Here is a 23,380-nt window from a genome sequence, read left to right on the forward strand (position 1 = left end):
CCCCAACTTGGAGCCCAGAGCTGGGGAGCTGGGAGGCTCAGAGCACAGCCGGATCCCGGCCGCCTCCTCTTTCTCCGGAAGGCTTTAATTTGCACACTTGCTTGCTACTGCACTGCTGGCCCCCAACCCTGCCGCCCGGTGGGTCTCCGGCAGCGTTGGCCTCCCGGGCCTCCGCCCCCGCCCCTGCTGCCTCCCCGGCTCGGGCCCCGAGCCCCGGCTGGAGCCCTGGGGCCCCGGTCCGCCCCCAGCGAGCAGCGCGGGCGGCTCCCTCAGCGTCCCTCCGCCCTCCGCCGCTGTGCCCACCCCTTAGCGGGAGAGAGTGCTGGTGACTCCTTCCTCCGAGCAGGGTTACCTGCTCTGCGCCGCCGTGGACACGTGCGGAGGTCAGACTGACACACGCAGCCCCCTAGGAAGGCCGGATGCGGCCAGATCCCTCAGGTGAGGATCTGTGCGTTCGAGTGGGTGGGCGGCGGAGTTGGAGGGTCTTCCCGGGGGAGGTTTGGGGGCTTGGCTAGGGTTGGAAGCGAGGGTGTGTGTGTGTGTGTGTGTGTGTGTGTGTGTGTGTGTGTGTGTGTGTGTGTGTATTTGAGTGGGTGGGTGGGTGGGGTGGGTGTGGGTGACTGTTGGGGTGGATTGGGGTGGGGTGGGGGTACATCCTGGGAATCCACTTTGGTTAACCCCTTACGAACCGAGGTGAGGTAGTTACACGGGTCAGTTTGGGGGAGCTAAAGGAGTCTCTCCTAATCTGGCTGGAGGAGGACATCTCACACTGGGGACACCCCCAACACTGAGACTCCGTGCCTGTTCCCACATAGCTGTGCGCCAGCACACCCACGCAAACACTCCTCATCCAGTTTCTTCAAATGGAATTTAAACTTCACTCAGTCAATCACACAATCATCCTCACTTAGGGTTGAAAAGGCACTGCTTTTCGGGGTACTCTGAGTGAGAATGTGCTTCCGTGACCTATATTGGTTTCCCACGAGAGCTCCCTTTCCAGCGCTCTGAGGTGTGAGTGTGGGCTCCAACCTTCTCACCGCGAGCTGAAAGTTAACGCAGGCTTCGTGTTGGCAACCCCGGTGGGCGTGTTATGCACACTTGTAAGAATGTACACAGGCTGCCTGTGTCCAGGCTTGGAGCCCCGCGAGGACTCGCGGTTGCTTTAGCTTCCCACTTTACTTTTATCATTTCAAGTATCAGAGTTGAAATGCTCGCCCGCAAGGGGCAGCTGCGGCCCCGCAGCGCGCAGAACTGGGTGCACGTGGGCGCGTCTGTGTGTGCGCACATGCGGGAGCTGCGGTCCCCGGTGCGGCCTCTGGTCGCTGCGCTGGTGGCGACCCTTGCGGTGTTGGGCAGGCTTCGAGAGAGGCACATGAAGGATTTCATTGAGTGTGAAGACAGAGAGCAGAGACAGAAAGCAGAAGGAGGCGGCTGCAGCCTTTGTAGTCACAGAGGAATGCGGAAATGTTGAAGCAGTATGTCAAACTTTTTGAAATGGGGTCAAGTCACATTCAGCCAGCGTGGGAAAGCAACAACAACAACCAAAAAAAAAGTGGAGGAGAGGGGGGGAAAGGCACTGCAGCTCCCGGTTCTCTCCGCCGGAGTCGGTGGTCCGGGAGCGAGGGTGGAGGGGAGACCCGGGGCGGGTGGTGCGGGGCCGGGCGGGGGCAGCGGGCGCAGTTCCCTGCGGGGGTGGGACGTCCGCGAAGCTTCCTCCGCTGCCTAGCCTCGGCTGAGGGGCGGAGAGAGGGGGGACGCGAGAGGGAGGGCTGCGCTGCTGGCGGCGGCTCCTCCACTACCTGTGTGGCCCTCGGCCTAGATCAGACCCCCGGGCAGGCTCTGGGGGCTTGTTCCTCGGCTCCCCCAGGATTCGCTTTTCCTCTTTCAAGAGAGTTTTGAATGGAGTGATTGTGAGGGGCTCCATCTTCGCTGTGGTTCTTTCTGCCCGCACACCGTGGGGGTCGCGCCATTTGTTTCTTTAATTTCTGGAAGGAGGCGAGCTGGCCAGCGGTGCGGGGCAGGTAGTTCCGAGGTGCCCCGGCATTCCGGACACGCGGTAGGCATGGCGAACATCCCACCGAGGCCTCGGTGCCTGTGGGATGGAGGTTCCCTGGATACAGGATTGCAAATGAATGGGAAGGGAACGTGACCTCTCCCCACCCCGCACTTTGTTGTGCGGAGGGCTGCGGGGGACGGCTGGCTATAGAAGGCACCAGGCCCTAAGTCGAAAGGGGAATGGAAACCCAAGTTTGCTACCCTACATCGTAGATGATCCTGGCTGTAGGGAAAGATTCTCGAGTCCCGGCCGGAGAGTAGAGCCTCTTGTCTCTCACCCCCGGAGGCTCAGTATTTACTCCCCTCCACCCGACCCGTTTTCTTGGGGAGATTGAGTTTTACTCAGGTTGCAATCGGCTGTAAATTTCTAGGCGAATCACAGTTGTTACCTTGTTCCTGACGTTATTCTTTAAAGAGACAAGTTAAAATGTGAACACCCATTCTCCCACCCTTAGGGTCCCGTGAGCGACTCCCCTACCCAAGGCCCCACTGTTCACCCACCGCCGAGTAGCGGGAACCCCAGTTCTCCCGACCTCATGGATTTCCACCAGGGAGGTCCTCCAAGTCGGAGGAAGAATGCCGCTTCCAACCCAGATTGCTTTACCCCCCAAAAGACCATTTGTGATGCAAGTCGTTTTTAAATGTCTCCTCGTAGAAAAACTGAAAGTAGAAAGAAAGGAAGCAATTTCCGAGCAGATGTCTGACCACCCCTTCTCGCACACTCCCAAGCATCAGGTTACAGGGTCCTGGGAGCCCCCACCCACACTCAGCCGCCCTACACGGTGGACTCACAGTCCCTTCACAGCAGTTTGTGCGCGACCCCTGAACGCCCCACAGCACCCAGGGAGCCCCTCTCCCTGTGCGTCCGGGCTCGGAGAGGCAGGGAGGGTAGCAGCGCAATACAATGATATAGGGATAAATATTAAGCCGTGACATTGACGTGCCCGGCGCCTCCCCTCCCCCACGCTCCCGGCACACTCTGGGCTGCTCGGCACGCCCCCTCCCGTTCCACTGCGTCCCGCGCCGCGCCGCGAGCTCATCCCCGAGGGGCCCCTGCAACCTCTCAGCACGAAGACGGCTCCAACTCTACAGGGAAAGAAAAGTAACTTCACTTTTCTCGGAGGAACCAGGAAGGATTAATCTGCCTGGGAGAGGGCTGGAGCGCACGGAGGGTAGCGACTGGGGATTCTTGGAGGAGGAGGAGGGGAGTCAACAGGAACCCCAGGGAAGGCGCTTGGGGTGCCTGATTGCACTTTCTTCTTGTCCCCCCAACTCCTCTTTTAGGTGGAATGATTGTGGACTAAGACACGCTCTGGCAGAGAATATGTAATCGCCTTGGTGTCTGTGCAGAGGACTGCGCTTCGGGGAGGGAAGAGGAGGGATCGGCTAGATCCACTGCAACTCGGCAGGCGGAGTTTAGAGGCAGCACCAGGGTTGCGCCCGCCCGCAGTGAGGTCGCTCCATCCAGTCCCGGCGGCCGCGAAAATCCCAGCACCGGAGCGCGTTACTCGCCAAGGGTGAGGGAAAGCTAGACCCATCCCCGGGGCGCGAGGGAGCAAGCCGGGCAGTCCCGGAAGAGGTGAGCAGCGGCCGCTAAGGAGCCGAGCGCGCCCCCAGCCCGCTCCAGCAGCGCCGCGCCGGGCGGCATTCGGGCGCTATGGAGAAGGACGGCCTGAGCCGCGCCGACCAGCAGTACGAGTGCGTGGCGGAGATCGGGGAGGGCGCCTATGGGAAGGTGTTCAAGGCCCGGGACCTGAAGAACGGAGGCCGGTTCGTGGCGCTGAAGCGCGTGCGGGTGCAGACAGGCGAGGAGGGCATGCCGCTTTCCACCATCCGCGAGGTGGCGGTGCTGAGGCACCTGGAGACCTTCGAGCACCCCAACGTGGTCAGGTGAGCCAGCGAGAGGTGCCTCCACCGCCGGGGGGCGCGAGCTGGGGAAGGGCTTGGGGGTGGGGGGGGACGCGGGGTGGAGCAACCACTGGCCCAGGAAAGTGCTGGAGGGGAGAGCAGCTAGGGAGGCACGGCTCGACCTGTTGACCTTACAGAGTGAGAGCAAGTTTTGTCGACGGAGCCGCGAGACTGAGCCGGTGACCTTGCCAGACAACGAGCAGAAAGACAAATCAGAAAACGTGACCTGCGCAGGCTTCCCTCCCTGTGGGCCCTGATGGGGGTCCGGGAAATTGGGTGCCTTTTAGGCACAAAACAAACCAACTTAACACACGACCTGCCAGCGGTTCCCCACCCCCAGTAGTACTCTGGTCCTTGGGGAATTTTTGAGAGACTAAGGATAAGTGACGGGTAGCAGGATGCTGTGACAATTAGAAGGAAGAGACCTTTACTGGTGGAGCCTAGTATACATAAGGTTAAAACAATGCAGAAACTTAATATTTATGCTAGTCACACCCACAGTTTCTCTTTATTAAAGTTGCATAATGATAAGCAGGATTCCTGATGGTCTAAGGACTAAAGTGCTGGTGCCCATTTTCCAAGTGTCATTTAAAATATTCCAAAAATGTTAACTCTGTCTGAATTATTTTATGTCTCTGGGCCATCACAGTCTTTGGATTACTTCTCCAAAGGGGTAGAAATGAGTTCACGACATGGAATCTTTAGATTCTGTATTCTAAACTCTGTCTTCGCCCTTTCTGGAGGGTTGTGCAAGTGGATTGGGAGACAGCAGTTCTTAAACCTCTCCTGTGTGGTAACCAGTGGTAAAGTGTGTGTGACTTAGGATAATGGTGTTTTCTTAGTGATCCTGGAATTTCCCCATTGTGTGGTTGACATTGTGTGGTGTGTTTGCCTTTTATTTTCTAAACAGATGCATAGTTTTAAGTCAGAAAGGAATGCACAGAAACTTCTACAAATTAGGGTGTGATTTTTTTACCTTTCTCAACTCTTAGAATAAAGTGTTGGAAAATGGTTTTGGGGTCTTGTTCCTGTCTTCTCCATCTAGGGATTTTGTTCAACAAATACATGCCTACTGTGTGCCCTGTGGATGAAAATATGTAAATAAACACAGCTAAATATTTTTGTAACAAGTCAAACAATTTAACATTAGTCATCAAAGTGGAGAGACCCAAGACTGACCTTTGAAATACCAAGCCCTCTACAGACTCAGGGAGCCAAAGTGTCTACAGAATCTTCCTAGGAGGTTTTAGCTTGTCTCCTCTTATCCCAGGCAGGGTGATTTGTGTGGCGCTTTGTTCTCGACACAGACTCAGGCTAGAAGGCAGCAAAGAATCATAAATATATAAAGTGATAAATGGATATAAAGGTAAGGGCCCCCATTATACCTCAACTTTAACCACTAAAAGAGAGAGGAACAAAATATGAGACTGGGAGAATAGTGTTTTAGGATGATGGCATCACATAAAATCAATAGATTACTTTTTGTGTGTGTTTCCTTTATTGAAAAACAAAAACCCTTTTGGGGAGTCTTTGTGATATTCGAAGGAAAGGGGACGGTACATCTTTGTCCCCTGTAATATAGTTATCATCCTAGAGGAATACCTAGGTGTTTCCCAAAGGATGAATTCCACCACTAGAATTTTAGGACCAAAATTCTTTTTTTATTTTGTCTGTCACCTATGGAGAGTGTCCAATCAGGGATGATAATGTATATAAATGAGATGCTAGCCTTCCAATATAGCAGTGTTGTAGAGACAACCCTGTTTACACCATCTTTTATTATACAAAACAGTCTACTCTTATAACAAAGGAAAATTGTTTTTGCCATTGTCTTAGTCGACTTTGGCTAATGTATTTCATTCTCTTGATTTATTCTCCTGAGATTGGTGTGTCTTAAGAGATTTCTAACTGACCCATGACTTGGATTCTGTACTGAGAACTTTCAGGAAGCTATACTTACGAGTTAAGACACGGGTCATTTTCTAAAATTATCTTTACATGTTAAGTGTTGATGATGACATCTCTTACAGGTTGTGAGGAGAAACTGAGTGTATATAAGAGCACTTTGTCAATTTAAGTGTTTCAAATATCCACATATCATTTGTGTTCAGGCAGATTAGTGGGGCCCTTGTCTCAGAGCAACTTCCTAGTAAGGCATCACTTCGCCTGACCTATACGATAGAACGAACAAATCATACTCAAACCCCGACATTATAGACTCTGGAACCAAGAAGGTACTTGAATATAATGAGCCTGTAGTTTGTCAGAAAAGCCCATCAGTCATATGCAGTGAAATTCAGTGACACTGAAGAAAATTGTTAATGATGTCATTCTCACAAGCTGCAGATCTCCCAGTTTGTTTCCTTCCCTTTTCTTCTCTTCCGCTTCTGCCTTGGGGCTATCGTTGGTCCCCATGACTTGCTTGGTTAGACTGGGAATTCTAGACTTTAGAGGTTGCTCTTATTTGCTCAGGCAGGGTCAGGAAATCAAGGGCAGGTGACAACAATTCTTTTCTTTCAAAGTTGAGCCCCCAAACTTGTGATTTATTCTTGCCCCACAGGATTATTGCCTGATCGTTAAAAGTTTCTTAAAAGGGCAGATGCCTTTATAAGTGCCAAGTCATAAGTAATTGATCATAATTATAGGCCCTTCCCACAGATAGTTAAGCCTCTAAGCTTGAAGAAGCATAATAAATGTATTAGTTTTTTTATTTTTCTCAAAAGTTTAAGGTTTGATTTGGATGGATTTGCAGAAAAAGCTGATTTGTTAATTGCTGGCATTGGCATGGCCTACATGCGCAGGGATGATAACTTGACATTCTTACTTCCCTGTACTTAATGTATCCCCGGCTTGATCAGTGTCTAGGATAAACATTTACTCTTTATAGTTGGTAATCCCAAATCCTAGAGCCTTTGCCAGAATCAGACTTAAGTATGAACCTATTTCGGAGCTTCTGCACTCTACAAATGAATTCTGTTTTATATTCTGAGCTAAATAGTGTTTTATCAGCAATATATTCATTCACCAAATATTTATTGAGGTCTTACTATGTGCCAGATACTGCTAGAAGCTGGAGATACAGCAGTGAACAAGTCGGAAAAAGCCTACACTTTTAGAACTTACCTTGTAATGGGATGAGAAGTTCTTTTTTTCTTTTTAAAAATTCACTTTATTTCCTATTGGCTTGCTTGCTAAACCTAAACAGTTTTATAGAGTAATGAATATTTGTGATAATTTAGTTACCAGGAGCTTGCTGATTGAACAGCTAAGATAACCAAAACCCTAATCAGAATCATTGCTTTTCTGAAGATTAAATTTCACCTTAGGGACATACCAATACATCTGTATAAGAAGACATTGGACACATAATTGATATAGATGATGAACATTTGAGCTCTATTTATTCATCAAGGATTTAGGAAGAACCTACTGTGCTGGGAAAGATACTTGGGTAAATCACACCTCGCTCCTCTCCTTGCGTAATTCCTCCATCTTTGAAGGAATAAGATGATCACCACAACCCTGATCCATAATAGCACTGTGTCATTACAAAGATCCTGGTAAGTGCTACCAGTGTTGTCCTGAAGGATCAGATTTGTCAGTGTAGCAGTAAAAGTAATTCAAAATCAAGTACTGGTTCTAGAAACTTAAAACTCATGGCTTGTCAGTGAATAAACTTATGACGTCTAAATTTGTTCAATTATTTTTATTAGAATATTTAATCACTGCTTTTTAAAAAAGCCAACAGAGGAAGCTCTTCTGCACATGGGTCTCTGACTCTCTCATGTATACAGAGTTCCCATACGCATGTATGTGTTAAATTTGGTTATTTTCTCTTGTTAAAATAAATAAAAAATAAAGCCAACAGGAAAATCCACACAACTCAATGATTATTATTCAAGGAGAGTTTTCCAACTTTACCTTATTAAAGATCTCAATAATATATATCATAAAAAGAGAATTAAAAATGTGATGTTCTCTAGAAAAACCTAATCATTAACAGGGTAGAAGAAACATGACATATTATTTGATGCAGCATAAAGCTGAGTCCTCTGGGAATCCTTCTGAATAAAAGTGTTATTTTGTGAATGAATAACACATTTTTAGGGCTTGTTTCAGTGAAAAGGAAAGCAGGAGTTTAATTCTCTTTTTTAAGTTTCAGTATGCAAAAGACGTGTTTGGTCCCTCATTCGCTAAGAGTTCCTTGAAAAGTTTTCACAATGATGTTCTGCCAATGCCTTGTTCCTGCAGAAGAACTTGGTAATGCTAAATTGTTGACATTGCACTTGTATTCTTTTTACATAACTATTATCACCATGCAGTTATTAGAATTTCTCTATCAAGAAGAAAATGGCATAATAGGGGGTAACTTGTATAAACTTGAATATCTAGTGGTGTATTCTTCTATATTTAAGACATGGGTAAATGAATATCTATGAAAACAGACTCCTTGTTAACAGTAAATTACTTTAAAAAAAAATATGCCTCACTATTAATGATTCCCTAGGAATGTTTTTTAAGAATGAGACATCCAGTACTTGTACTATGTCATTGCAAACTCATGGATATTAGGGTTGAAAGACACTGGAAGTCTTTCAGCACTTCTATGTTATAGGGAAGTAAAGCCCAGAGTTAAAGCACCTTGTCTATCATGCCATTTTGAAGTTATTCACTTGTTCTAAAAGCTGAGTAGCAATTTTTAAAAATTCTTTTTAATTGTGTAGTGGAAGAAGTTAAATCAAGTGACTGCATTTATTGTTTGGAAAAAAATGAACTCTATTAGACAAAGGTGATGGTTTGCCAGGAATAAATGACATAACAGTCCAGGAAATTCCTGATTTTTTGCAGTATGCCCTACTGAAGTATATCTGCAAAAAGTATAATGATGACCCATTAAATTCTGCTTTTAAAGTATTTGGGTAATAACTATGATCATTTCAATGGCTTTAGTTAAATAATAATACAAGTAAATAATGTAGTTAAATAATTAAGTAATAATACTGAGTTCATTTTAGACAAAGAAAAATAGGAAAAATCTAAATGCTTGGTACTTATTTGAAGAGTGAACTATTGCATAATGTGGCTCTGGCATCTACTACTCTTTTAATGAAATAAACACCATAATACTTGAAAATTAGGCAGCATAACAAACTCCAGACATATAAACAAATAATATTACTCATGCTTCTGGAAAAACTATTTGCACTATTGCCATTTCTCATGACATTCAGATGAGCTTTTCTGTCTTCTTAGGAAGGAAATTAATCGCGAGCTTCCTGGTGTGGCAGAACATAGCAGAGATGAAATCTGGATATAGGAGGATTGGTAACAGGAGAAGGTAGTGTGTGTAGTGTTGGCTTTGTCGAAGGGCCAGGAGGCAGTACTGAAAATGGGCTCCGGTGGTTGGTAGCAAGCATGCCTACATAAAGGTCACCATTTGAGTGGTGATCTATAGATGCTAAGTCTGCTGGGGCCAGCAGGGAGGAGTTTTATAAGACTGGGCAGTTGTTTTGAATATTGCCAGTTGGTTGCCACACTTGATTTTGTTTCTTCCAGCTGCACATGTAGCTTCTCTTCACTGAGAAGTGAAGTAAAGGCACCTTAAGGCATGTGACAGGAATCTCTTGAGTGTGCAGTAGTACCCTGGAAGTCCATTTGGGATAGGATAATTATTAAATGTTTAGTAGTTTACCTAAATTTGGGCAACTACTGGTTTTGCCATTTTAATTATTTGTTCTCAGTTATCTGGCCTTCATAAAGGACTTCAATTCAATAGAATTAAAATCACAGTATAAGAATTTTGGAATTGTAAGGGGTCCCAGATTTAACATAGTCCAACCCCTCTTGGTCTATATAGGAATTGTTTTGTAAAGGCGTAAAATAATTGACTCATTTTTAGTCAGCTGTTTTATTCCACATTTATATACATTGTCGATACAAAATGAGGATCGCGAAGGTTCAAACACAGGTTTATATCCAGTGTTAGCAGGACAGGATAACTAATGGTCATTGCATATCCGAAAACACTCCCTTGGGACATAAAAAATATTTTCAGTTTAATGATTTTATGTTTCCTGACATGAGGACAAGCATTGTATCTTTTGTATCCATAAATAGCACAGTGTTCATAACTATTAGTTGCCCAGTGTATGTTTCCTGAATGAACTAAGTGAAATAAGTTAAACACCTCCAATTAGAACTTTTCCTCCTTCTGGAGCTGCTGACAACATTATCAAGTATCTCAGTCTAAACATGGGGAGATTACTGTGCATTAAACTGTATGTAAAACATTTACACGCCAAGAGTATTTCGTAAGAGCCTTCAAATACTGATGTTTTAAACTTTTCCTTAGACTATCCATTTTTTGTCTTTCACATTGACTTATACTTTGATTGGATTTCCTTGTGTTCTTTGTGTGCATTTGCTACATGTATCCTACCAGCAGTCTATTTCCCCTGAATGTGCTCTTTGCCATCCACCTCTGTGACTTTAATTGGGGCTGATCTCAAAATACGCGTGCAGTGCCCCTCCCTGTACCACTGTTTCCACCTGTTGAAATGCTACCCATCCTTCAGGGCCAGGCTCTTAATACCACCTTTTTGTTTGTTTGTTTGTTTGTTTTGTTTTTAGTGGTATTCTTCTTAATACCTCCATTTGGATAAAACTGATTCCTTTGAATACTGACAACTTGGAACTCCTTTATGGCACTTAGTATATGTCTGCCCCTTTATATTATTATGTCTGTTATATAAGATAAAATGTTAATCTCCCTGCTAACCACCCTCTTCTGTTCCTTTACCCTTCCACACCCCAATTGTAAGCCCTCAAGGGAGGGAGTGTCTTGTGGTCATGGCCGTTTACATTCTACATCGGTGGAAATAAAGAACAAATGAATAATGGAAAGGATGTCTAGTTATTAAGGCAGGAACCATATGGATTATTTCCATCACACGAATGTTACTATGAGGAGTGTCAAATAAAGAGGGAAAATGGATCAGTATATTGCATTATACTTATTTGGTTCCTGGTAAAAATAAAGAATACTGCAAAGAGAAAGTTTTATTTTTGTTTTACTCCAATATACATAGTTTATATTAGAGTTTTAAATTTAAGACATCCCCATAGTTAATTAACTGTACAGTCTTGGACTTAGTTCATACTATAAAGAAGACATTAACATTAGGAAATGTGCACACATTCAGTAAAAGTTGAAAATAACTTGAACACTTTTTAATGTAAGAATATAAGGAATACATTTGAATCGATTGTTTAATTCTTTTACTTTTTTTTTTCCCCACTAATTTAGTATTGTTGGCTTTCTATACTGGAAAAACTCTTAGGAGGAGCAGAGTTAAGTAAAACTTTCCTAATAATTTCTAAAAAGATGTCAAGATGCTGAATTCCACTAAAACTTTGTCTTCTACTTCTTTTCTTAGTTTGTGCACAGAGAATTTGGATTCCACCTTGACAAACTGGTAGGTTTAGTTCAGAAGTATTCTTCCAGCCTGAACTAATTCTAGTTTCTCAAAACACATGTAATAGGTGTGTGTGTGTGTGTGTACATGCATGTACATGTATATGCATACAGTGTGCACCCAGAATAGTTGAATGCAAGGTCCCTAAAGGAAGGGACTTTTTTGTGTGTTTTTAAAAAATGTTTATTTTTCAATTACAGTTGATATACAATATTATAGTAGTTTCAGTTGTACAACATAGTGATCAGACATTTTTATAATTTATGAAGTGATTACCCCAATAAGTCTAGCACCCATTTCATACCATACATAGTTATTACAGCCCATCTGATACCATACACAGTTATTACAATATAACCCATCTGATACCACACTTAGTTATTACAATATTATTGACTGTATTCCCTGTGCTGTACTTTACATCCCCATGACTTTTTATTTCTGACAGTTTGCACATCTTAATAATTCCTTTGCCTTTTTCACCCTCCCCAATCTCCCTCCTATCTGGCAACCATCAAAATGTTCTTTGTACCTATGTGTTTGTTTCTCCTTTGTGTGTTTGTTTACTTTGTGTTTTTAGATTCCGCATATAAGTGAAACCATATGATATTTGTCTTTCTCTGTCTGACTTATTTCACTTAGCATAATGCCCTCTAGGTCCATCCATGTTGTTGCAAATGGCAAGGTTTCATTCTTTTTTATGGCTGACTCATATTTTATTGTGCATATGCACCACTTCCTTACTCACTCATCTTTTGATGGACACTTTGGTTGCTTCTGTATCTTGGCTACTGTAAATAATGTCACAATGAACATAAAGATGCATATGTCTTTTTGAATTAGTGTTTTGGATTTCTTTGAATAAAAACCCAGAAGGTGGAATTTCTGGGTCCTTCTTTGTGTCTTCTTTTAGCCTTTGTTTTAAAGTCTGTTTTATCAGCTATAAGTATTGCTACACCAGCTTTTTTTTTTTTTTTTCATTTGCATGAGTATCTTTTTCCATCCCTTTAGTTTCAGTCTGTGTGTGCCTTTTGATCCAAAGGGGGTCTCTTGTAGATGTATATATAGGTCTTATTTTTTTTACCCGTTTGGCAACCTTGTACCTTTTGACTGGAGCATTGGTTTACATGTAAAGTAATTATTGATAGGTATGTAGTTATTGCCATTTTAGTATTAATATGTATTTTATTTCTTTTTTTTCTTAAGGAAGTCCCTTTAATATTTCTTGTAATACTGGTTTGGTGGTGAATTCCTTTGGATTTTTTTCTTTCTTTTTTTGAGTCTGGGAGTTTTCTTGTTTCTTGACCCCAAACACTTAACATGGTGACTTCCATCTTGTAGCCCACAATAAATATCTGTGAATGAATGAATGAATGAATGAGTATGTGCCATATAGAAATTCAGAATTGATTTTTGTTTTTAGTCAGAATTGGGTAACAATGTCTGAAAGCACATTTGAGATCTGTGATATTCAACAAATATTTATGGATTACCTGATGTATTCAACATTTTATTAAATGTGACTGACAATGATCACAGAAAGTACCTATATCTTGAAATTTTACCCCCCACCCCAAAGGCATTAGGTCTGGAGTTTATTTCAAAATGGCATATAGATGAAACAAGCTGATCATTGTTGAAGCTGCGGAAGTTCCTTGTATGTGTTTGAAAAGGAATCAGGATACTTTGATTCTATCCTGACTCCTCCACCTTTTAGCTGAGTGACCTAGTGTAAATCTTTTATGTCTCGTAACTGCGGTTTCCCTATAATAAAATAGGAATTATTGCTACTCTTTTGACCTTAGAGAGTCACTATGATCAAATGAAGTTATATATATAAAGATCAAATATTATAAAATATAAGGTATTATTAACAACAGGAATTTATCTCAAGTAGTTCATAATTTTGTGGAGGAAACTGACATGGACACAGAAGTCTATGTTGCTAATTAAAAGTCTCTATCCTCCCATAGACTTTTGAAATTTTATTCCCTGTACTCTGTGTTGAAGTCACTAAGAACTCCTGTCCACAGAAAGGAAGCAGTTCAGGGGCACTAATCTGCAGTGAAATACAGTAGTGTTCCCCCCCGCCCCTTATCCGCAGTTTCACTTTCAGTGGTTTCAGTTATCCGTGGTCAGCCACGGTTGGAAAATACTAAATGAAGAAGTCCTAGAATAAATCATTCATAACTTAAAACCCTTGCATAAACAGCTGCAGTTGTCCTTACGAGTCATGAGGCCCAGGTGGCCAGTCCCCTCATGAACCTTTCCCCAGTACTGCTATTTGGTGCTACCATTTCAAGCATCTTCATTCTCTGCTTAAATTGGTTGATTGTGATCATCTAAGGGGTCTGATATTACTTAGTCATGACCAGTTATAAAGAATAATAAAGAAGGAAGGAAAGACAGAAAAGGGGAAAAGAAGGAAGGAAAAAAGGGAGGGGTAGAATAGAATAGAATAGAACAGAATAGAATAGAAATGTATGGTGTCCCAATCAATTGTTAGGTATATTGTAAGGAGTTACTAGACTACCAGGGTACTTGTTTGCATTTTTTTAATTTAAAGTAATTATATTTTTCTGTGAAAGTACTTGTTCTGGTTAATATTGCTGTGTAGTAAATTATTCCAAAATTTAGGGGCTTACGACAACCATTTTTTTTTATGCTCAAGGGTTCATTGGATGGAGAATTCAGACAAAGCACAGTGAGAATGGTGCATCTCTGCTCCATGATGTCTGAGGCTTCAACTGGAAATGACATAGCAGCGGAGGGTTTGATTGGCTATGAAGTCTGGTGTTTCTTGCGGGCTAGTTGAGAAAGGCTGGGACCTGAGCTGGGGCTATGGACCAAAGTACCTATACCTTGCCTGTCTCTGTGGCTGGGGCTTTCTCTCAGCATCAAGGCTTCGAAGTAGTTGAACTGGCTCATGGCTCCAGAAGCCAGTCAGTGTCCCCAGGAGCTGGCAGTTACTTCAGCCATTGTCCATTGGTTACAAGTGAGTTCAAAGATTCACGGGGAGGGGACATACACTGTTTTTTATTTTTATAATCATGACATTAGCATTTAGTGATTAGTACAGAGGGGTTTATAATTAAAAAACAAAAACAAAAAACAAGGATCCTGCCCCTACTATTCCTATTCCTAATGCTTAGATACAACATCTTTTAACTTTGTTTTTGGTGCTTTTGGTAGTTGCCTCCATAAGTCCAGATAATATTCTATGCTCTATTTCTTGATATTTAAACCTCAGATAATATATATTGACTTCCTACTCTGAAGGATGGGGATTTAGCTCAGTTATTCTACTCTCTATTGATCTCCTTCAACTTCTGTTCAATAGGGACATTTTTCTTTAATATAATTTAAATTTAATATAAATACAGTTTTATATTTAAATGTTATATTTTTGTTCTTTCACTTTTGGCATATCTCTTGATTTTTCATGTAGTAGGAGAAGAATGTTTTTGCCCCCTAGTCTGCCTTCCACCTCTGTACACTCTTGAATATAATAACTTCTATCAGCTACTTTGCTAAAGTTGTTAAGCATTTGCCTCTGTTCTACAACCACAACTGCAGGTCCAATGTTACAATGCTGTGAGGCCATAGGAGGCCCTTCTTTCTTAAATACAGACATCTGGATTCTGTTTTCTTATTCTGCATCTCTTTTTAAAAATTATACCCTATTTTACATACTTCTCAATCAGACCATGGTTTTCTTGTAGTTTTGTTTTTCCTGGAGTCTATAATTGCCTTTGTATTTTTTTCCACTGTTTGCCTTTATCACAGCCTAAACTTTTTTTCCCCAAACCCTTCATCAGGCCATGTATTTCTACTGACTCGTCCCATTTCCTGAAGTTTCTTTGAAGTTTTTGTCTATTCTGGATGGTTTATTTACTGGACCTAATGATCAGGTGTCTTCCTGGGACCTTGACTGCTTCTCTGGGTTGGAGCCACTCATTCCTGCATCGTGGCTATTCTTCAGTGGTTCACACCCTTGTTTTGCTAGTGTACATTTGTGAGTAACTTCCTAAGAAATTGTGTATAAGAAAAACTTTCTGAACCCTCACTTACTTGGAAACATCTTTATTGTCCTACGTATTAGGTTACGGTTTGACTGTTTTTAGAAGTCTAAGATGAAAAAATTTACCACATTAAAAAATTTTAAGCCATTATCTTGGTATTAAGTATGTTACTGAAATCATCTGCCAATATGATTTTCTAATTAATTTTTCATGACCTTTTTGTCTGGAAGAAGCTAAGATGTGTTCTTCAGAAATAGAGGTCTAGATGTGATTCGTTTTAAAATTCAATTTGCTGAGGCATTCTGTGGGATCTTTGTGCATATTTGTTTTTATAAATTGCTTCTTCCTCTCTATTTGTTCTCTTCTTTCTGAGGTTCTCCTGGTAGTCAGATATTCCATCTTTCAGTAGGGACCTCTGAGTCTTAAAAGTTCAGTCTTATAGATTGGACCTCTGTGTCTTACTTCCTTTTCCTCTATTTTCTAACTATTTTCTTTGGTTTTGTTTTATCCTATATATTAAAAAAATATTGTATATTACTTTCCAAACATTATTAAATTTACTTTTTTGACAGTTATCTTAACCTCAAAGCATCTTTTTGTTGTTCTTCTCTCTCTCTCTTTTTTTTTAAAGCATCCTATCTTGATTATATAGGTGTACTATATCCTTGAATTGCTCTGAATTTTTAGGAAGTTCTACATATTATTTCTGTTTCAGTCAGTGTATAGTTTTTAACTATTTTGTTTTTCTTATTGTTGGATTCCTTAAATGCCTGGTGATGTTTAGATATCCTTTGCTTTTTAAAAAAAATCAAGTTTATTGAGATATAATTTATATACAGTAAAAGACATCCACTTTAATAATTTTTTATGAGTCTGATGAATTTATACACCCATATAAGTACTATCACTATCAAGAACTGAAACACTTACCCCAAAAGTTTCCTCAGGCTCCTTTGAAGTCAATATCCTCCCTTTAACCTAGAATTCTGGCAGCCACTGATCTTCTTTCTGTCATTATAGATTATATTTTCTTTTCTAGAGTTTCATGTGTATCTGGCTTTCACAGATAATATATTTGAGATTCACTCATGTTATTGACTGTTACAGTAGTTTATTCTTTCCCATTATATGGATTTGCCACAATGTGTTTATCTATTCACCTGTTGATGTTATTTGTGTTGCTTTCACTTTGGGGTTATTATTGCATTAAACTGCTATGAACATTCATGTACAAGTCTTTGTGTTGATGTGACATTTGCTTTATTTCATTTGTGTAAATACCTAGAAGTGGTTCGTTGGCTAGTATGGCAAATGTGTGTTTAATTTTTAAAGAAACTGCCAATCATTTCCAAACTGGTCGTACCATTTTACATTTCCACCAGCAATGTAGTGAGGTGTTATTTGATATGCATCCTACTCAACACTTCCGGTATTGTTAGCTTCTTTATTTTAACCATTGTATTTGAGCTGTGAACTGATATCACATTGTGGTTTTAGTTTGCATTTAACTAATGACTAATGTTGAACATCTTTTCATTTGCTTATTGGCCATTCTCTTACTTCATTGGGGAAGCAAGTATTTAAAAGCTGAGTTATCCTATTAAAAATACTTGGAACAGTCTTTTGTCAGGTATAGGTATTACAAATACTGCCCTTTTATGTTCTTCCGTGCCTCTCAAAGAGAAGATTTTAATTTTACTAAAACCTGATTTATTTTTTTTTCTTTGATGGTTTGAGCTTTTTTTTTTTTTTTTTTTTTTGTATCCTAAGAAATTTTTGCTTACTTGAATGGCACATAGATTCTTTTACAGTATATGTTTTATTTCAGAATAGCAATTTTCAACGTTTTTTCATCTCTTGGCACACATAAACTAATTACTAAAATTCTGCAGCAAAACAAAAGATACATTATATTTTTTGCCAGTCTGACTAAAAATATATATATATATATATATATATATATATATATATATATATATATAATTTCAATTCATTCACACCAGACAACTACTGTGTTGGCTGTTGTCATTTTTTTTTTTTTTGACAGTCTGAGGGGAAAGAGGTCAGTGCCCCTGACTAAACAGTCAGTTATTGTATGTTTTAAAAATTCTTGTGGTACACTGGTTGAAAATCACTATTCTAGAATTTTATAGTTTTTGCTTTTATGTCAAATCCATGATACATTCAAGTTAAATCTCTGTGGGTGGCTTGAGGTAAGAATCAAGATTTACTTTCTTCCTCTATGGATATCCAGCTGTTCTAGCCGCATTTGTTGAAAAGACTATGGTTTTTTTGTTTTGAATTTCCTTGACACCTTTGCCAAAAATCAATTGACTATATAAATTTGGGTCTATTTCTGTACTTGCTGTTCCGTTCCGTTGATTTATATATCTGTCCTTTTGCCAATGCCATGATATTTTGATTACTATTACAGTGCAGCTTGAATTCAGGTAGTCTTAGTTTTCCAACTTGGTTCTTTTTCAAAATTATTTTTGCAATTTTGCCTGCTGAAGTTTTGCTAGTAATTTTTACACTTTATGTTTATGAAGTATATGGTTCTGTAATTTTCTTTTCTTCATAATGTCTCAGGTTTTGGTTTTGAGGTAATGTTTACCTCATAAAATGAGTTGATAGGTGTTTTTACCTCCTGAAAGATTTTCTGACCTATTCCATGTAGCATTAGTATTATTTCCTTTTTATGCATTAATGGAATTCACCAATGTGATAATCTGGGCTTAATATTTTCTTTACAGGAAGGTTTTAAACCACAAATTCTATTTCCTTAAGACATGGAGCTATGTAGATTGAATCATTCTTCGTAATTTGTGTTTTTCAAAGAATTTGTGTATTTCTTCTAAGTTTTTTAGTTTATTAGTATAAATTCTTTATCTTTATTCCCTCATTTTATTTAATGTCTGTGATCTGAAGTAATGTGTCATTTCATTCCTGATATTGGTAATTTGTATGTTCCGCCTTTGTTTTTCCTGACAATATTGGTAACAGTTTCCTCAATTTTACTGATGGTAAACCAGTTTTTGGTTTCATTCATTTCCTCTATCATTTGTCTATTGTCTATTCCATTGATATTTACTTTTATTTTTATTTTCTTTTGCTACTTACTTTGCGATTCTTAAACTGGAAACTTAACTCATTCGTTGTCAAATTTTCTTCTCTTCTAATATAAGCATTTACGTTGCTTTATTTACTTGCCACATATTTTATATATATATAATTCCATTTTCATTGGAATCAAAACATTTTAAACTTACTTTGGTGATTTCTTCTTTGACCCAAGAGTTATTTACATTTGTATTTTTAAATACCCAAACATGAAATAAAGAGCTTCCCAGACCAAAAAAAAAGGAGGGGGGCGGCTAAAGGAGTACATTTTCACCAAATCAGCATCAAAGAGATGCTAAAGGGACTGTTTTAAGAAGAAGAAGAAAGAGAGAAAGAAAGGAACACAGGAACAAAGGGAAGAATGCCAATGAATAATAACCTTAAATGTAAACAGATTAAATGCTCTAATCAAAAGACACAGGGTAGCTAAATGGATAAGAAAACATAGCCCACATATACGCTGTCTCCAAGAGACCTAAACACAGAACAAAACATCTACACAACCTGAAAGTGAAGGGATGGAAAAAATATTGCATGCAAATGGAGGTGAAAGGAAAGCCAGGGAAGCCATACTTCTATATGACAAAATAGACTTCACAACAAAGACCATAACAAGAGACAAAAAAAGTCACTATATAATACTTAAGAGGTTAGTTCAACAAGAGGATATAACCCTTGTAAACATGTGCACCCAATATAGGAGCACCTAAATACATAAGGAAAATCTTGGAGGACTTTAAGAAAGAGATCAACAGCAACACAGTCATTGTAGGTGATTTTAGCACCCCACTGTCAACAGTGGACTAATTATCCAGACTGAAAAATGAGCAATGATATAGCGTCATTAAATGACACACTAGATCAAATGGATTTAATTGATATTTACAGAATATTTCATCCCCAAAAGGCACAATATACATTTTTCTCAAATGCACAAGAAACATTCTCAAACAGAGACCAACATGGTAGGACACAAAATAAGTCTTAACAAATTAAAGAAAATTTAAGTCATATCAAGCATTTTCTCAGATCAAAATGGCTTGAAACTAGAAATCAGCCTCAATAGAAAAACTGAAGAGCACTCAAACACATGCAGGCTAAATAACATATTATTAAATAATGAATGGGTTGACAATGAGACCAAGGGAAAAAAATTAAAAATTACCTGGAAAGAAATCAAAATGAACACACAACAACCCAAAACCTATGGGACACAGCAAAGGCAGTCCTGAGGGAGAAGTTCATAGCAATACAGGCCTACCTAAAGAAGATAGAAAAATGCCAAATACGCAACCTAACCCTACACCTAAAAGAACTGGAGGAACAACAACAAACAAAGCCCAGAGTGAGTAGAAGGAAGGAAATCATCAAGATCAGAACAGAAATAAATGACATAGAGACTAAAAAGAAATTTAAAGGATCAGTGAATCCAGGATATGATTCTTTGAAATAATAAAATTGACAAACCTTTAACCAGACTCATCAAGAGAAAGAGAGAGGACCCAAATAAATCAGAAATGAAAGAGGAGAAGTAACAACAGATACCATGGAAATACAAAGTATTATAAAAATTAGTATGAACAACTATATATGCCAAGAATTTGGACAACCTGGGCAAAATGGATAAATTTCTAGAAACATACAATCTTCCAAAACTGAATCAGGAAGAAGCAGAAAACCTGAATAGAGCATTAATACCTAGTGAAATCAAAGCAGTAATCAAAAAACTCATGACACACAAAAGCCCTGGACCAGATACCTTCAGAGGTGAATTTTACCAATCATTCAAAGAAAAACTAATAACTGTCCTTCTCAAACTATTCCAAAAAATTCAAGAAGAGGAAAGATTTCCAAGCTCTTTTTACAAGGCTCATATTACTCTAATTCCAAAACCAGGTAAAAACACAAGAAAGAAAGATAACTACAGGCCAATACTCTGAATGAACAAAGATACTAAAATCCTCAAGTATTAGCAAACTGGGTCCAGCAATATGATCAAGTGGGATTTATTCAAGGAATGCAAGGATAGTACAATATCTACAAATCAATAAACTTGATACATTACATAAAATGAAAGACAAAAATCACATGATCATATCAACAGATGCAGAAAAAGCATTTCATAAATTCCAGCAGCATTTATGATAAAAACACTCACCAAAGTGAGACTAGAGGGAGCATGCCTCAACATAAGAAAGGCCATATACAAAAAACCTACTGCCAACATCACACTCAATGGGAAAAAACTAAAAGCATTTTGTGTTAAGATCAGAAACAAGACAGGTGTCTGCTTTCACCACTCTTATTCAACATAGTACTGCAAGTCCTAGCCACAGTGATCAGACAAGAAGAAATAAAAGGCATCCAAACTGGAAAAGAGGAAGTAAAACTCATTATTTGCAGACAACATGGTATTCTACATAGAAAACCCTATAGGCTCCACCAAAAAGCTACTCAGCCTAATAAATGAATTTGGCGAAGTAGCAGGATACAAAGTCAGTATTCTGAAATAGATGGCATTTTTATACACCAATAATGAACTATCAGAAAGAGAAACTAAGAAAACCATCCCATGTACTATTGTAACAAAAAAAAAAATGTACCTAAGAATAAATTTAGCCAAGAAGATAAAAGACCTATACTAAGAAAAATAGGACACTGAAGAAAGAAATTAAGGAAGATACAAATAAATGAAAGCATATACCGTGGTCATGGATTGGAAGAATTAACATCATTAAAATGTCCATACTCCCCAAAGCAATCTATAGATTCAGCACAATTCCTATTAGGATACCAGTGGCATATTTCACAGATCTAGAACAAATATTCCAAAAATTTATGTGGAACCAAAAAAGATATTGAATAGCCTCAGCAATCTTCAGAAAGAAGAACAAAGTTGGAGAAATCGCAATACCTGATATTTACAAGGCCACTGTAATCAAAACAGTCTGGTACTAGCATAAGAACAGACACATAGATCAATGGAACAGAATAGAGATCCCAGAAATAGACTCATATCTTTATGGTCAATTAATATTTGACAAGGGAGACAAGAGCATACAATAGAGTAAAGATAATCTCTTCAACAAATGGTAAAACTGGACAGGGACATGTAAAAAGAAAAAAAAAAGAAACTCGACTACCATCTTACACCATACACCAGAATAAACTCAAAATGTATAAAAGACAAATATAAGTCATGATACCATAAAAATCTTAGAGGAAAACACAGGCAGTAAAATTTCAGATATCTCACATAGCAATATTATTGCCAATATATCTCTCAGGGCAAGGGAAATAAAGGATAAAAATAAACAAATGGGACTACATTAGATTAAAAATCTGCACAGCTAAAGAAACCATCATCAAAATGAGAAGGTAACCCACTGTATGAGAGAACATATTGACAATGATACATGGGACAAAGGTTTAATCTCCAAATTATGTAAAGAACTCATATTAGACTTCCAGCCAAGATGGAGGCGTAGACAGTCATGCTGCATCTCCCTCCACAACTAAGAAGGGCTACAACTACCTCAAAAGTAGAAGTAACCAGAAGTTCTAGAAAATCAGACTGCATGGAAGTCCAGCAAACAGAGATATAAAGAAGAAATACTCATCCAGACAGGTAGGAGGGGCGGAACCGGGGCAGAGAGGATGCGGTGTGGTGGCGGCGCCAGTGGCAGCAGCTGTGGGCCAGCAGAAAGCACAGTCACACATTTTAAAAAGGAGGGACACCTGGGGAGCGTTCCCAGCTACTCACCGGACCTCGAAACCCACAGTCCCAGCACCGGGGAAAATGAAGCCTCATTGCTTCTGACTGTGCAAACCACTGGGGGTTGGGGTGGAGGCAGAAACTGCCAGTCTCAGCCGGGTCCGCTTGTTTAAAGGGCCCCCACGGTCCTAGAACATCCGCAGACCCACCCACTCTGGGAAAGATGGCCAGGGCAGCAGCTAGAGGGGCGCCAGTCTGGTGCAGAAGTGGGAGAGGTGCCTGGAAAAGGGGTGAGTGATGGGCTGGTGGCATTGTTCCGTCTCAGACCCTTCCCCCACATACAGCACCACAATGTGGTGAAACAGATCGCCCTGTACTGATGAATCCCTAAGGCTTCTCTCCTTACAACATAACAGGAGCAACAGCTCTACCTGAGATGCGGAGGCAGACAAACACAGGAGCCTGTCAGAATGAGGAGACAGAGAAGTATGGCCCAAAAGGCGAAATGGATCAAGGTTCCAGTGGGAGAACTAAGCAACGAGGAGATAGCCAACCTGACAGATGAGGAGATAGACAACCTAACAGACGAGGAGACAGACAACCTAAGAGATGCAGAATTCAAAACACCGGTGATAAAGATGCTCACATGCTTGACAAATATGCTTGAGTACGGCAAATGCGTAAGAAGAAGTGAAGGCTATGCTAAGTGAAACAAAGAAAAATCCACACAAAACCAATGGTTAAGGGAAGGGAACTGGGGTTCAAGCCAATGATTTGGAACATAGGGAAGATAAAAACAGTCAACCAGTGCAGAATGAGGAAGCAAGAATTGAAAAAAATGAGGAAAACTTCCCAAATTTTGCAAAGGAGATGGACATACAGGTCCGGGAAGCACGGAGGGTCTCAGGCGAGCTGGACCCAGAGGGGACCACAACAGGATGCGTCATCATTGAGATGCCAAAGGTGAAAGATAAAGAGAGAGTCCCGGGGACAGCAAGAGAGAAGCAGAGAATTCCCTACAGGGAGGTGACTATAGGACTATCAGCTCCTTTCTCAGAGGACACTTTCCAGGAAGGAAGAGACTG

At 40.4% G+C, this 23,380-nt stretch overlaps 1 protein-coding gene across 4 annotated transcripts in view; it reads left to right on the forward strand.

The window, feature by feature from the left end:
• Positions 1 to 325: 325 nt before the first annotated feature.
• The window catches only part of CDK6 (cyclin dependent kinase 6), a 228,415-nt gene continuing 205,360 nt past the window's right edge, over positions 326 to 23,380 (forward strand). The window contains exons 1-2 of one of the 4 annotated variants that reach the window (XM_090287226.1): positions 326 to 438; positions 3,340 to 3,945. In XM_090287226.1, coding sequence (XP_090143352.1) covers positions 3,713 to 3,945 — 233 coding nt within the window. In that variant the 5' untranslated portion in view covers positions 326 to 438; positions 3,340 to 3,712. The other 3 variants (XM_090287227.1, XM_090287228.1, XM_090287229.1) reach the window with 3 other exon arrangements.

This window comes from Furipterus horrens, unplaced genomic scaffold, assembly GCF_987537825.1.
Source record: "Furipterus horrens unplaced genomic scaffold, mFurHor1.1.pri manual_scaffold_9, whole genome shotgun sequence".
Taxonomy (NCBI): Eukaryota; Metazoa; Chordata; class Mammalia; order Chiroptera; family Furipteridae; genus Furipterus; species Furipterus horrens.